The sequence below is a fragment of the Achroia grisella genome, unplaced genomic scaffold (genome assembly GCF_030625045.1).
Source record: "Achroia grisella isolate CSIRO2021 unplaced genomic scaffold, CSIRO_AGI_Agris_v1 utg5633, whole genome shotgun sequence".
NCBI lineage: Eukaryota > Metazoa > Arthropoda > Insecta > Lepidoptera > Pyralidae > Achroia > Achroia grisella.
The window spans coordinates 42,927-59,130 of NW_026712943.1; the positions used below are offsets into that span (position 1 = coordinate 42,927).

At 32.1% G+C, this 16,204-nt stretch overlaps 1 protein-coding gene across 1 annotated transcript in view; it reads right to left on the reverse strand.

The window, feature by feature from the left end:
* Nucleotides 1–16,204, reverse strand: part of LOC131848571 (hypoxia-inducible factor 1-alpha-like) — a 46,829-nt gene that overhangs the window by 12,871 nt on the left and 17,754 nt on the right. Inside the window, exon 2 of the mRNA XM_059198486.1 lies at nucleotides 13,513–13,685. Within this exon, the coding sequence (XP_059054469.1) occupies nucleotides 13,513–13,685 (173 nt within the window). The remainder of the gene's footprint in view (nucleotides 1–13,512; nucleotides 13,686–16,204) is intronic.

The window sequence follows — 16,204 nt, forward strand, 5'->3', positions numbered from 1 at the left end:
AGAAAAAGATTGGAATACAGAAGAGACTCTGAACTTTCACAACAAAAAAAAAATTGTGTCAGTTTATACTTCTGATTAACTATCAGCTATGAACCAATTTTATCCAAGAGACGGTGATAGGTTCGCCCCTACGGTGATTGGTAAATTGCACGACTGTTTATAAAAGTTTCGTAACATTCTATCGCGTATGTTAGTATTATTTAATTTCATTAGATTTGTTAAATAGATATCTATTTTCTCGAAAATAATCTTATAAGGAGTGTTACACGGGATGGAAATTTGTGCAGACGAAGTTACGAGTAAGATCTAGTGAAAAATAACGTTATATTATTGTTAAACGTAATACAGTAACGTAGAACGAGACCTGATTAAATACATCTTAATCCTTTATCGACATTTCAGATCATTTTGTAAACTAGTACTTAAATTGTCGTAATCAACGTAGATTGTGAAGAAATGGCAATGAAATTATATCTTTGTTTATTTATACTAATTTAATGTCAATTTACGTTCTCTGGCCTCAAGCCAAAGAAAACTAATTGCTCGTATCACTTCGCTGTTCATAATTTATGTTCAAATGTGAAAATCATCCATACTAACACTATAAACACGACAGTAAACATCAGTCTGTTTGTTACCTTTTACGGCGTAAAGTACTAAGTATCAATTTTGACCTATTATAAAATAGAAATATATCGGATCATAACTAAGGATATTATATACTATTTTTATCGCGAAAACGAAAGAGAATTTTAAGTAAAATAGATGATGAAAGTTTGTATGGCCAATTGATTAAAAATAGACTTCTCGATATATAATTCTACGTAGACGAAATAGCGGGCATCGGCTAGTATCTACAAATTACGCACCAGGGTGGAAAATTATACTTCTGCTCTGTGCCGTTTCTTGTCTATGATTTTAAAATAGCTCATTTATATATAATTTCATACACATATAACTGATAATAAAAGTTATTATGTATATATTTTTATTATATCTGATTTACATTCTTTAATATAAAATGCTGTAATAAAGTAAATCTTAAAAATTAAATAACAAAAAGTTTGTAAGTAAAGATAGTATTTGTTCTATCTATTATTTTTAGTTTTTTTTTAATACATAATTTAATCGGAACGACTAAAAAACTACTGAGCCATCTGATAGCAAGTATGGACATGAATAAATGGACAGTACTACGAATATCACGTTATCATGTGATGCTTACGATACCACTCATGTGTAGCAATACCAGACAATATTTTTTTACAGCGCCATCTAGTCTCACGGTAAGCTGAGCTTGTGTTATGGGTACTAGACAACTGATATAAATACTTTAATATCGATTTTTTTTTGTAAGTATATACATAATATACATAGAAAATACCCAGACCGATACAAACAATCATACTCATGAATACAATTTCCACCCTGCGAGGAATCGCACCCCCAACCATCGGAAGTAAAGCGATGTGCTAAACCGCTAGACAACCGTGCCTGTCAGAATGTTTAAAATTTTTAAACAATAATTCATATTTGAGTTCTTATTAAAGCAATCAAGTATTGCTTTATAGTGTTCATTATTAATATATATAAATGATAAATTATAATAAAATATATTCTAGGTGATACGAAGTTCGCCGGGTCATCTAGTATCTGTACAGACTATCTATATTCTAAATTCAAAACTAGAACATGGTAGCTAGCATTGTAGTTAACCTCTTTAACCCACAGTGTTAAATATATCACTGGCCATTAAAAGCTTTAATATTCTAATCGACTATAGAATTTAAATAAAAAAAAAATAGTGTACTATTTGCATAATTGAGAACAAAAATATTTTACATACTACCTATAAATCATTAAATTAAAACAGCATATTTTAATACATGTGTATATTTTGAAATGCAACGTCACATAATTTAGGTGAGTCCTAAATTATGTGACCAACCCTTTGTCACAGAATGTCTCACTTTCTCAACCCTCTCCCTTCCCTAAAAAATGTGACGGAATTTATGGAATACTAACATATAAAACGTATATTTGCTATGTGGCGGTGTGTGAAAACCCTTACAACAAAAAGCATGGCATCACACGTGCCTACACACTGTAAGCCGGCACTCACGTTACATCGCATATACATATCACATATATGCTGTCAACAGCGATTAGCCAATTGTAAACATATTCATATTTTAAAATATTCTATTACATTATTAAACTGAATTTTCCATAAACTTGCAGAAAATGATATACTAGCGTTGGATGTCCGTAATATGTATCAGCAATTCTAATGTTATACAACTGAAGCGGAGGGTTCTGTAGAAAACTCGATTGGGTTCCGAGAAGCGGTGACGTGATTCTGCGTATAATGAAATTGTAAAGTCGTGATTAAGGAAGGAATGAACCCTATCTTTTTATGTATATATATATATATACACACTAGAATGACGACTCTTGTGATAAGCGGTAACCATTAATTTATATATATATATATATACTAGCTGTTCCCGTAGCTCCGTCCGCGTGGAATTTAACTTTATTTTTCTAAAATAAAAGTAGCCTGAGTTACTCCTTATTACACAGCTACCTGCCAAAAAAGTCCCGGCAAAATCGGTCCAGCCATTTCAGCAATTAGCCGGAACAAACAAACAGACAGACAGACAAAAATAGTAAAAAATATTATTTTGGTGTATGTACCGTATTTATATTCATATGCATGTAGTAAAAAACGGTTATTTCAATATTACAAACAGACACTCCAATTTTATTTATATGCATAGATAATGCTGTGCGCGCGACTTCGTCCGCGTAGAATAGTGACCTTGACCATACGAAGAAAATCTAAGAAGACAAAATTGTAATTAAGGAATTATGTAAATTGTACTAATTTTACATAATTTCAGCTTCATAAATGACGAATTTTCATACAGTATGTACATATGAAAATCCATCCCCTAGTTTGTTTTACTACCCTTAAGGGTAATATTATAACAAACTTTGATTATTATATTAATTTATATTTGATCAACAGTCTGAAAAATAAGTTTCAAGCTTATGGCTTTAGAAATGACGATAATTCCATATAACTTGTCATCACCCCTTTCAACCCTTTTATCAAATTTCATTTAAATCGGTTCAGTACTTTTGGCGTGAAAGCAATACAGACAGAGTTACTTTCGCATTTATAGTACTGTAAGGATATATATAATATAATATTGTATGTATACAGGGACATCATTAAAACATCACACTATCATATGACTTTCGTGATATCACTCATACGTTGCCATTCTATCGAACGTCATGCCTCTTATAATGTACATAATTTCAGTTTCACTTCAATACAGTTACATATGGGTCAACATTCAGGTTAAGAAAACTGAGAAATGAAAATATTTCTTTTTATTTTATTTTTTCGAAAATAATTAATTCTATAAACTATATCAACTATTTTATTAGCTGACTCGTGCCTACTTCGCTAAGTAATAAACATCAAGTAGCATGAAAGTCTTATGTTAATGTATAGCCTATGACACAAATACCGTAGCTTTCTATTTGTAAAATTATTTTCAAAATCTGTTCAGCAAATCCAGATATTAACCCCTACCATCTGACAAACTCACAAACTTTTCCATTTCTATTTATATTCTATTTATAATATAATAGTTTATATAAAAAACTAGGACTCGCATAGATATATCTTATTTATTGTTATCATTTAATCAATAGATGTCGATCTACAACTACACGCAGACAAAGTCGCAGGAATGACTAGTTAAATCTTTTAGTATTCTCAAGGGAATGTGTGCTTTTAAATCAAAAGAATTGCAGCATTTTATTTACGAGTTTCTCTGAAAGCAATTTAAGATACATCAATTTCTTATACAAATTATGTAGACTGATTATGTAATATTGCAGGGAATTTATTAATTAATAGTTTGTTATATTGTAAACATGTTTTTAAATATTTTATTGGCATTTACAGTAAGTTTTGTTACAAATAATATAATATTATTTTATGAAACGAATGAATCCCTTAATAATACATATAAAATTTTACATTAAATTGCAAGAAATGTTTAAAAATGGGCGTAGATAACTGAGTAAGCTATTGAGTATACAAAACATCCTTCCTAATCAATTATTGTTGCATGGGCGAAATCGAAGACAAAAAGTATTGTGAAATAGTAAGTTAAATTTATGTTATACGATAAAAGTGTTAAATATCTATGACTTCACTAAATATGTCTAATTAGCTATTATTAATTGATTTGTAAATTAATAATAGCTAATTAGTCTTCACATTTAGTGAAGTCATGGATATTTAACACTTTTATCAAATAACATAAATGAACGAATCATTGCTTAATGTAAACTTACACTAAGCAACTGTTCGCAGTTTTTTCGCACGATTGCATTCCCGCAAGTAACATTCGCCGGGACTAGAACAATGACCTGTGTCTAGATTTTAATAATTATCTAGATCACAAGAATAGACCACACCTACGCGCGAATGACTATCAATTCAATTCGCAACCCGACAGACAGATATAAACTGCATAAACTATTGTTTATGCTGGGTGAACCACACAATTTTATACTAGCTGAGACGACGACTGTGCACGTATTACGCTTATGTATATACACGTTTATATTTCAACGTTTTTGATGTTTAAGATCGCCATATCGTTCCCATATCGATTGAGGTGTTTCTTAGATTATCGAGAACAAACTTACAGACAAACAAGCAAAATTTCTAAAAAGCATTGTTCTATAACGTTAATAATGTACAGACAGCGTTTAGTTCCTTTTTTGTAATACAAAATGAATATATGTATGTGACTTAAAGCGCATAAAATATATGGTAGCTATTGAAATAAACATTACGATATATATAAATTTGTATTAATAGAATTTCAACAATGATAATAAAAATAATAATTTATTTGCATAGAAATATTTATAGAAAATATTCTAATTACTATTTAAGTGTATTTCATATTTAGTAATTTTTAATTTTATGACGACCATTTACATTTTTTTATAATTTTTATTGCCTTTGCGTGTGTTTTTCTTTTTTGCTAAGCTTCTAAAAGTAATAGCGTATGTTTAATGATGAACTCTTTCCCAAATGTTACATTATCAAAATGTGAACGGTTTTTTCAAAATTTCCGGTTATCCACTCTATATAGATATTACTTTCTATCTGTTGTATATAATAAAGACAGCTATTGCTATGTAACATAAAAAATAATATTTTCTGTTGCACTTACGGCTATTTTTCTACTATGTGAACATATACTAATTTCTCTCATATCGGTTGCAATATTACAAAGCAAGAGAGCGGATTTTGTTATGAGATTAATAAACTTCGGAACATCTGCACTGATTTTAGAATATCTTTCACTTCTAGAAAACCTTTAGTTTGAGATACATTATGCCACAGTGACATATATTCCAAAGGTTATTATGTTAATAAATACAAGAGACACAAGTTATAAACACACATGCAGACCCATAGAAGACAATTCGTTTTTTAAAGTTACAAATGTTTAATAGATTTACGATTTGTTTTGATTTCGATAAATTTACAAGCATCCAAATATAGATTTACACTTCTCTTTTCTTTTATACTTGTCTATTCCATCATAGTGTGTATTATTTATACATATAAATAAAATTGGAGTGTGTGTTTGTAACATTGAAATAACCATTTTTTACTACATGCCTATGAATATAAATTCGAAACATACACCGAAATACAAGTTTTTGAAATTTTTTATGTCTGTTTGTTACGCCTAATCCCTGAAAGGGCTGGACCTATTTTGACGGGTCTCTTTTTGGCAGGTAGCTGATGTAATAAAGAGTAACTTAGGCTACTTTTATTTTAGCCACGCGGACGAAGTCGCGGTTACAGCTAGTTATTGTTATAAAAATGACGCGACTGTATCATATTAGTATACGCCTCACTTTCCGAGCCGTGTCGCCAGCCAATACAAACATTTGTATTCATGACTATATCTGTTTGTTTGATGTTTTTCTATGTACATTATGAATGTATTTATGCAAGTCTATAAGTTGTCTACCCATACTTATATAGTTTGGGAATAGATGGCGCTGTGTAAGTTGCCCAGGGTAAAGTTGGTTGACATTTAAAGTTTTATGAAAATATTTCTGCCAGCTTGATATCTACTTAATTTGCTAGATGGTTAAGAAGATAAATTAAATGAGGTTCTTGGGAAAATAAATTTAAAAAGAATTGAAGGCCAAAAATTGGTTTATCTAGAGTTTTCTTAATCATAACTGCTTTCAGTCATACGACTGAGTGCTTGGATCATTTGTCCTCGTGTTTCTTTATTTACAGTTATAAATTCCCATACGCATAGTATTGATTTAAAAAAATATATATAGTAAATAAATAAAAACCCTGGACAATTAATACAGTGCCGTGCAACGGTAATCAGAGCTCGTGTTATGGGTGAAGAGAAGAACTGATATAAATACTTAGCTATTTTTTATAATACATACATAATATACATAGAATTTATATTCACACACTTAAACTTAAAATTCAAAATTCAAAATTAAAATATCATCTATTCATGGACATTTGGGAGGACATTTTAGCCGCTTATGAACGTCAAGTTTTTACATTATATTTTTTTCCCTACCGTCCAGTTCAGTATATAGATCCAATTAATAATCCAAAAAATAGAGAAGAACTGGCAAGAAATATAATTGAATTACTTTTTTTTTAAATCTATTTTATTTACAATGCATAGGTATTTATATAGGTGTCTATGTCTAACATTAAATGAAAATCGCGTACATGAAAACTATTGCTATGCACGCTCGTCATTCTAGTAATCGTTTAGTGAGTAATCGTAAGTTTAGTGTTTTGAATTTATTTAAGGGTAATTCCAATATATCCTTTGGTATCTTATTGTAAATTTTTATACCTATTCCCATAAAAATGTAAAGTAAGAATAAAATTATTTAAAAGAACAACACGCAAGTTTCTTGCTCTTGCTTGCTGCTTGTGCTTTTTTTAGCTTTCCGAATGAGAGGCAAGAAAGTGCGGAGCGATTAAAAAATAATGTGATGACTATTCAAAAGTGTTTCAATGTAAGTTTATTTGAATAAATGATTTCCTACTCTTTTTTTACTTTGGTCTTAAAAAAGACCCGTCAAAATCGATTTTGACGGGCCTTTTTTGCAGGTAGCTGATATAATAAGTAGTAACTTAGGCTTCTTTAATTTTAGAAAAATTTGTTTTAGAAAAATAAAAGAACATGGTCGGTATATAGTTCAGGCCGTGGGAATCTAGCTTTAGATGATCATATATAATGTAATGAATTAATATTCCAATTAAATGAGTCACACGTACTGTTCTCATCGCTACGTAAACATCGTTCAACATCATAACTTATATTTACAACAATGTTACGCTACTAATATAATAGAGATTAATAAATTAACACCCGTGCGTTAGAAGTGTGCTATAAAGTAGTGCTCCTATTAAATGATTATAGACTTATCATAAATGTATTCAAGTATAGTGTAAAAATAATGCATTAGTAATTATAATAGATATATATGTATATACCAATTGGAATGATTCACTTTATTTAAACGACTTTGAAGGATAAATTACTAGGTATATAGTTAATGTATAAATAATTTCTCGTTTGTAACATTTACAAATTGACAAATCCTTCGTTTTTTCTTTTATATATGAAAGTTAGCATATATGCTAACTAAACTATTAATTATTATTAATTAAACTATTATTATATATATATAGAAAATTGCAATGAATATTAATCGACCTGAATTTTAGGAAATTAGGTACAACAAAAAAGTTTCAACCTCTACATTCTGTATAGCGTGATGTAAATGCGTACCTACTTGCACTGCTCTACAGATTTATGTACTGGTAAATTATTTTGTTTATAGATTAATAACAACTGCCAAATACCTCTGTGTTAATTGTTAAAATTGTACTGTATTTAAATATTTAAATAAATAAAATGCTAAATTGCGCTTCACATTTAATTAGGCCGTTCCCGCCATTTTTACAATCAGGCTCTGTCAACTGCACAGAGTACGTTATGAACAATATTAATTATGCCACAGACTATATATACTACAATCCCTCCCCCAATTATTTTAAAAATTATACAAAATGTCTTTTTTTTTTTTTTTACAACAAATTACATTTTAAAACTAATACTTATAATTAACTTTTTTGTTTCTCGTGGATCTTATTGGATTACGGCCTCTATTTATAACATTGGGCACTGCTTCTGTAACTAACATATCATCAGCTCGAGTATCCTCCGCTATTTTCGTTATAGTTGTTGAATCTGATAGACCAGATATTCCTTCTCCTGGGTCTATATCTATGAGCGGTGATATTATTGTTCCCATGATTCCTTCATTGGCTACTTTTGTAGAACTCTCTTCTGGTAGGAATGATTCAACATGTGATGCTTGCGATGGATGTGTGATATGTGACGGTTTTGATGACTGTGGATTGCAGATATTTGGATCTGTTATTATCTCCTCCGGAACTACTGATTGATATACTGTCTCTGGAACTGTCTCCTCGTTTCCATTTCTGTTTGTTCCTTCTGTACTAGAGTATTCTCCATTTAAACTAACCTCGTCTGAACTTTTACGTGAAATTGGCCCTTTGTATGACAATAACTGATCCACATGTTTTCTTACATAACAATTTAAATCATGCACAAAAATAACATACATCCTAGAACCGATTTTTCGTTGTACAGTTCCCAATTTCCAAATATATTTCATACCATTTTTAAATACATGTTTCACCAATACCTTACTTCCTATCGAAAAATCTGTTCTGCGATGTCCCCCATACTGCTTACTCTGTGAGATCTGTTTAACAAAAACATTATTTTGAGCTGTGGATGCTAACGACACTACTGGAGTATTTTCAGGTAGAATAACACGTAATAAATCAAACCGACAGCGCAGTGGCCGCCCTAATAATAATTTAGCAGGTGAAAATCCGGTGGTACAGTGTGTTGAATTGCGATAATTGAACAAAAAATTGTTTAATTTTTTTACAATATCTCTTACATGCGTATTTTCTTTTAATATATTCCGTACTGCCCTTTTTATTGTTTTTACGCTATTTTCAGCCTGACCATTAGACTCTGGGTGGTATGGTGATATTGTAATATGTTTTATACCATTCAATTCACAAAAATCTTTGAACTGACTAGAACAAAAATTCATTGCATTGTCTGTCACTAACGTATGAACTAATCCGAACCTGCTAAACATCTCATCTAATTTATTTATAACTGACAAAGTGTCAGTTCCCGACATCAAAAAACACTCAATCCATTTTGAATGGGCATCGACAGCTATCAAAAATTGGTACTTATCAATTGAAAACATGTCCAAGTGAATACGTTTCCAAGGTTCTGTCGGAAATGACCACGGTGCGAGAGGCGAACGGGGAGGTGAACTACGAAAAGAGTTGCATAAGCTGCACGAACCTATTTTCTCTTCAATGTGTCTGTCAATATTAGGCCACCAAAATCTAGCCCTCGCCTCAGTTTTCGTTCGAACTACGCCGAAATGTGAACTATGCAATTCATTTAATATGCGCTCTCTAAACTTATGCGGTATTACTACTTTGTGACCTCGTAAAATACACTTATTTTCAAACGATAATTCAAAACGACACATAAAGTATGGTTTAACATCCATGTCCGACATCTTAGGAGGCCAACCCGTATTAATATAATAAGCTACTTTCTTTAAAATTACATCTAATCCCGTTTCCTTTTTTATATCCTCTACTGTTATTGGTTTTAAAATAGAATCGTCAATAAAGTTTATATAAGTCGTACGATCAATATCAAAATCTTTTTCTAAATAGTTACAGTTGTGTAATTGACTACACAACTTTAAATTAAATATGCTTATAAAATCCCGACCTAACAATGTTGGTTGATTTCCGTCAGTAGCAATAATAAATAATTTAATCAACTTAGTACACCTCTCAAAAGTGATCGGCAGAGATACGTATCCCAACGGCGATATTTTACTTCCATTATAGCAATTCAACACCACATTACACGACTTAAGGTTATATTTACTTTTAAAACACAACTCGTATATGTGAGCCGGCAGGACTGACACCGCGCTGCCGCTATCTATCTCGCATAGAACGTCGCTATGGCCTATAGACATCACCTGGCGCATCGGTTTTCCGTCCACACATTCTATACTAAATAAATCAAAATTACCTTCAACCATGTCGTCGTGATCATCCACAGTCAAGTATTTACAATTTTTAACCTTAGATTTACACATTCGTTGTAAATGACCTTTGTTATTACACTTTCGACATATGAACTCAGCATAACGACACTTTTCTTTTGTATGGTTTTTATACCCACACACTTCACAGAACACATTTTGATTAACACTATGACGAGCAGTTAAATGTAACCGGCGAAGCTCCGCCGCCGCCGCCGCTTCGGTGCGGGCGGTGCGCAGCGCGTAAACCGGTTCCTCCTGGAGCTGAGGACGCCGCCAGCCAGCCGCGCCGCCCGCGCTCTCTTCTGTCTGCGATGCTTGCAATGCGATCCGGGCACACCGTACATTCTGCGCTATTTCTAACGCCCTACTAAACGTTAGCGTATCAATGGATTCTGCAAATAATTTCTCTTTCTCTCTTGCGTTTTCCAATCCCAGTACAAAACGATCTCTCAAAGCGGTCTCCAGCTCTGTTTTAAATCCACAATACTGCGCTAAATGTCGCACTCGTGCCGCCCATTCAGCCAAATCTTCTCCTAACCGTTGTTTTGCCTTATAAAATTGATAACGTTCTGCAAATGTACTCTTTCTTGAAGAAAAATGAGTATCTAATTTCTCCAAGAGATATTTATATTCTTCACTTTCTAATGGCGTAGGAAAAATGATATCCCGCGCTACGCGGTATGTGTCTTCCACCAAAGCCGTTAATAATAATGCTCGCCGTTTTATTCCACTTTTATCATTCTCTTCATTAATATCATTTGCGGTGCAGTACTGAATAAAACGACTTTTGAATATGCTCCATTCCTGAGAGCGGTGGTCAAAGGTGAGGCTACCGCCGAACATTATGTTTCCGTAACCAGCCATCACATACATTAACAATATAATTTTATTAATGCAGACTAAATTACACACGTGAATTATTACTCGTCGCCAATTTGTACTGTATTTAAATATTTAAATAAATAAAATGCTAAATTGCGCTTCACATTTAATTAGGCCGTTCCCGCCATTTTTACAATCAGGCTCTGTCAACTGCACAGAGTACGTTATGAACAATATTAATTATGCCACAGACTATATATACTACAAAAATATAATAAAATATAATAGTTACTAATAGTAATTTAACAAAAACTAATTCTAACTGTTTAAACAAGGAAGTCGCTGCTTCTTTCTTTATTTACTTACTTACAGTCTTATCTTTTTTATTTATGAATTTAGGAAGTGCCTCAAATTCTTAAATGATGTAATATTTATTACGCTACATACTTTTTCAACATAGTAAACAAAGTCATCCTAAAACTGAGTCTGAAACTCTAATTTGTTTAATAGACAAACAAAATAAACAAGAAAATCCATTTAGGTACTATTATTATTATAGTAACGTTTCATATAATATCATTTCGTTCACACATATCCATGTTACGAAAGAATCTCAGTTCAGTCATCAGTTCTTCAGTTATTATGACGCCTATTTGTCACGTCAAGTCTCCGACTAAAGGTGACTTCGATAAAAGGAATGTGGATAGAGGACGACAAGAATATAGGTAGTACAAATGTCTGGAAGGATTTATGAGGAGTAGGGTTACTGCAGTAACGGGATTAGGACGTGAACAGTAACCGTTAATCCAACCCCGTAACTGTAGTATCCAATAACTGTAACAACTCGGGAGGGATTAATGACCTTGTGTTCCGACTCTACCGCAACTCGCTAAATGGAGGGACACCCCTGAAAAAATTAACGTAACAAGAATAGGTATAAAAATATTGGATGTGCAAGTGACTTCATTACAATTATAATATATGTAAAGATTATGGATGCATTTGAATCATCGTTACTAGATTCTATAAACATAATATTAAATGAATGTGTAACAACATATTGAAGTATGCTAATTAGAATGCAAAGCAATCAGCACCTGCATCCTATAACGAACGTTACCAATCATGTTGAAGAGAGTGATACGTGGTTTACAATCATCTTATTTAGTCATGTATGATTTACGTTGGTAATTGATATATGCTTGTACGCATTACAATACATAACAATTAAGTAGGTACACACTAAGGAATGTGGGAATACTAGAAAATTATCGGCAAATTGAAACGCAAAGGTAAGTAGAAGTGGTATGACGGGATATAGTGTATGATGTATTGCGCAGTTGATGTGTTGTATGCACCGGGTGCAACTCTTCTACTCTTTGAGTATAAGAGTAGGTAGTACATATTTATGACTGGATGGTAGATGTTTAGAAGTATTTAATCTACTTTCACGATAATGACAACTATTGACGTCGCTGTTGACATATGAAATGCTCATATTGCTTATTCATTTGAATCCAACATGTCTGGGAACAAGCCTACCTTTTGCGAAGTTCTCATGTTTTTGGTGCCAGCTAAATTTGTACTCGCAAAGTTATAGAGTGTAATAAAGTACTAAGCCACCAGCCAGTACTAGTTTTCTATAAATATTGTCATCATAAGAAGTTTTCCTATGAAATAAATAAGATTTTTAACTAATCAAATAATAATTAATACACTGCTTTAATTCTATTATAAAAAAATTAAGACATGAAATGTTCAGTAGTAACGAGCATTATTTGTAGTTGGGATTTTTCTATGTATATTACGTATAAAAAAGTATTTCTATCAGTTATCTAGTACACATAATATTATTATTATAGTCTTTTTATCTTTTCTTTCTTTTCTTTTATTAATTTAAAAGAAGGTAATACCCATACGGGCCTTAGCCATGTCTGGGAGAGGTTGTGCTGTGTGAAGATATTATTGAGGAGGTCAAGAATTTTCGAGTTACGCGACAGGTATTTAGTACTGTGGCTTTTAGTAAGAGATGTGTTTTACATGGGTGAATATTTAATGTTTGCAAACTATTTTATTATTATTATTATGTAACGTAAACATAGGCGAATAAACCATTTGATATTAATAAAAAAGTAGTTTTAAACAAAGTATTACATATAAGTGAAGACAGTAATGTACTGTGTGAATGACAAGATAGGGAGTAAATAATGATTACGAACACGGATGAATAGAAGAGAAAAACACATTTGGCCAACCTCAAATGAATGGGATAAGTGAATAGTAGACGATGAGCTGGAAATCTATATTATCATGTTGATAACAATGCGATTTCACCTGGCATAAGGAAGAAGCAAATAATGAGTATCACAAAGCAGGACTTACCGTACTGATGAGCACGTAAATAATGTGCAGTCAATCTGAGGACGCCGGTTTTCTCAATCTTGCGACTGGCAGCGACTACCGGGGGCACCATCGACGCCAACTCCGATATTGACTGGTTGAGTTTGTCGCGTCTCTGCTTCTCAGCTTTGTTGCGAATCTCCCTCGGGTTATCTCTGAAATGGAATTGCAATGTTAGTTTGTACATTTAATTAAACGGTCTCAGTGGTCTAGTTTAACACATCGTCTTACTTCCGATGGTCGCTGGTTCGATTACTCGTATAAAAATTTTAATTCATGACTTGTTGGTATCAGTCTGTTTGTTTACTATATTTGTATTTACATGGTGGTTTGAATTGTCCAGGGTTTATTATTTATTATATTTTCGTGATAATGGAATAGCGCTCCCGCTTGCGGTAACGAATCATGAGGTCCGATCAGAACCCATGGTGATAATTTCACCAAGAATCATCATCATATGTATAATATATATAACGTTCCATCATTATATATATATAATGAAGGTTTTCATCTATGCCAGGAAGAATATAGACAGTTTCAAAAGAGTTAGTGATTGCACCAATAAAAGCTTACGTAACAATAACAAACTGATTTTACCTAAATGTCGTTTGGCTAAAGTTAGTAATTCGTTTTATGGTAATTGCGTAAGGTTTTACAATAAAATACCAGAGTCTGTAATAAATCTGCCAGAAAAAAGATTTAAATGTCAAATAAAACAGTTCCTATGCAAAAAAGCTTACTATAAAATTGAAGAATTAATGTTTTTATAGAAAAACTTTAAATCCATAACACTGACAATATTATCTGGTTACAATAATAATGAGTGCGTAGCGATTTCTATGTTGATTATCGCATGCCTCTTACTTGTTAATACTGTAGTTATTTATATAAAAAAATCTATTGAAAAGAGCAACACACAATTTCTTGCTCATTCTTCTTGTGATGAATCTGCATTCCGAATAAGCGGAAAAACTCGACTATTCAAAAGTGATTATATTAAGTTATTTGAATAAAGATTATTTCTATTTATATTTCTTTCATTAGAATGAAGTGGGCATCAAGACTAGAAGAATAACAATTTTTTTTTAGATCAAATATAGGATAAGTCCGTCTTATTTATAACGTTACGTCTTATCTATTTAATCTAAAAAAACTCATTCGAAGTAGCGGGTAACAATAAATGTTTCATACCACTATATAACATATCCGTATGTGTAGACAATATTGAAACACGTCTATTGAATCGCAGACAATATGACGTCCATCTCATCAAGGGTTGCCAAGTTACCACAGCTGGGGATACGCATCTAAATAGTTGCAGATATTATTTCAATTGTATATTAAACATTTAGCTTCAATGGTGTCATTGTATACATAATTCTTTATTGTACTTCGTTTCATTGAAAACCTGAAATGATTTCGATTCTGCTAAGAATTTGTAGTATGGGGTGCAAATATTGTAGCATTTGTAATAATAATGATTTCAGGTTGACCTCCATGCGATTCCCCCCGGGAAATTGATAAATTCTTGGTGAATTTATCACGATAAGCTAACTGACCTGACTTTATGTTTTGTTAGCGCAGGCGAATATCGATATCGATTAAAAATATATATATGAAATCCCTGGACAATTCACACAGCATCCAGGCTCTGCACTATGGGTACTAGACAAATGATACAAATACTGGGTCCGCAACAGTGCAACGATATCTAGTGCCTCAGGAGCCGACAATCTGACATATTTGCAATAGTTGTTAGGATGCTCTTTGCGCTAAACATCAGTGATGCAGCTCTTTTGCGCATTATGGCTTGAAAACCATAGCTAGCCACAATACGCTACAGAACCAAGGGAGCCCCAACAACATCCTAAACCTATTATTATATTGCACGCGAAAATTAATGCTCTATCCAAACTGAGTAATCCTATTTCAATATAGAGTCAATTCCAAAGCATTATCTTACAGCCAAATAGCCTTCGACAATTCATCAATATGGTTCTGGCAGCCAGTAGTAGCTCCTAAGATTTTAAACCTCTTGGCTTCCAACATTGTAAAGTTTAGGGAATTGGAAAATTGCACCATTCGAAAATAGAATTATTGAATGTTTATAAATAATTGCTTTTATGTAATCAAACATCTCAAACGAAGTAATTACATTGTAACCGAGTATTAAATGGCGAAACATGCCTTTTTAATCAACATAAACCTCAAATATTTGAAGTGCAAACGAATGTTGTAGCTGTGTAATATCCGTATCATTTCCGCACGATAGAGTACTACATTAAATAGAGGTGTAAATTTCAGTAGGTACCCTACTAGTTTAATTTCGAGAATTGTATTACTCAAACAAAAGTATGACTACTTTGTTTTGTTACTAAATTCCAAATCTTAGATTGTAGTGTAGCTAATTGCAATTTTTCACACGAAATCAGAATCTTATATAACTACACATCAGTTTGAAAAGTTACAGCTGAGGTTCTTGTATATTATTATAAGCATGATTTGCATTACGTAAGTGCCATGGCCGTAGTATTATAAAAATACTATTAAATAATGCTTATTCAAACATTAAATTTATTGGTATAAAGATTATATCTACTATATATATATTACATTCTATAAATTATAAAAAAAATTTGGAAACTCACATAGCGCAATCTAGTCTCATATTGAA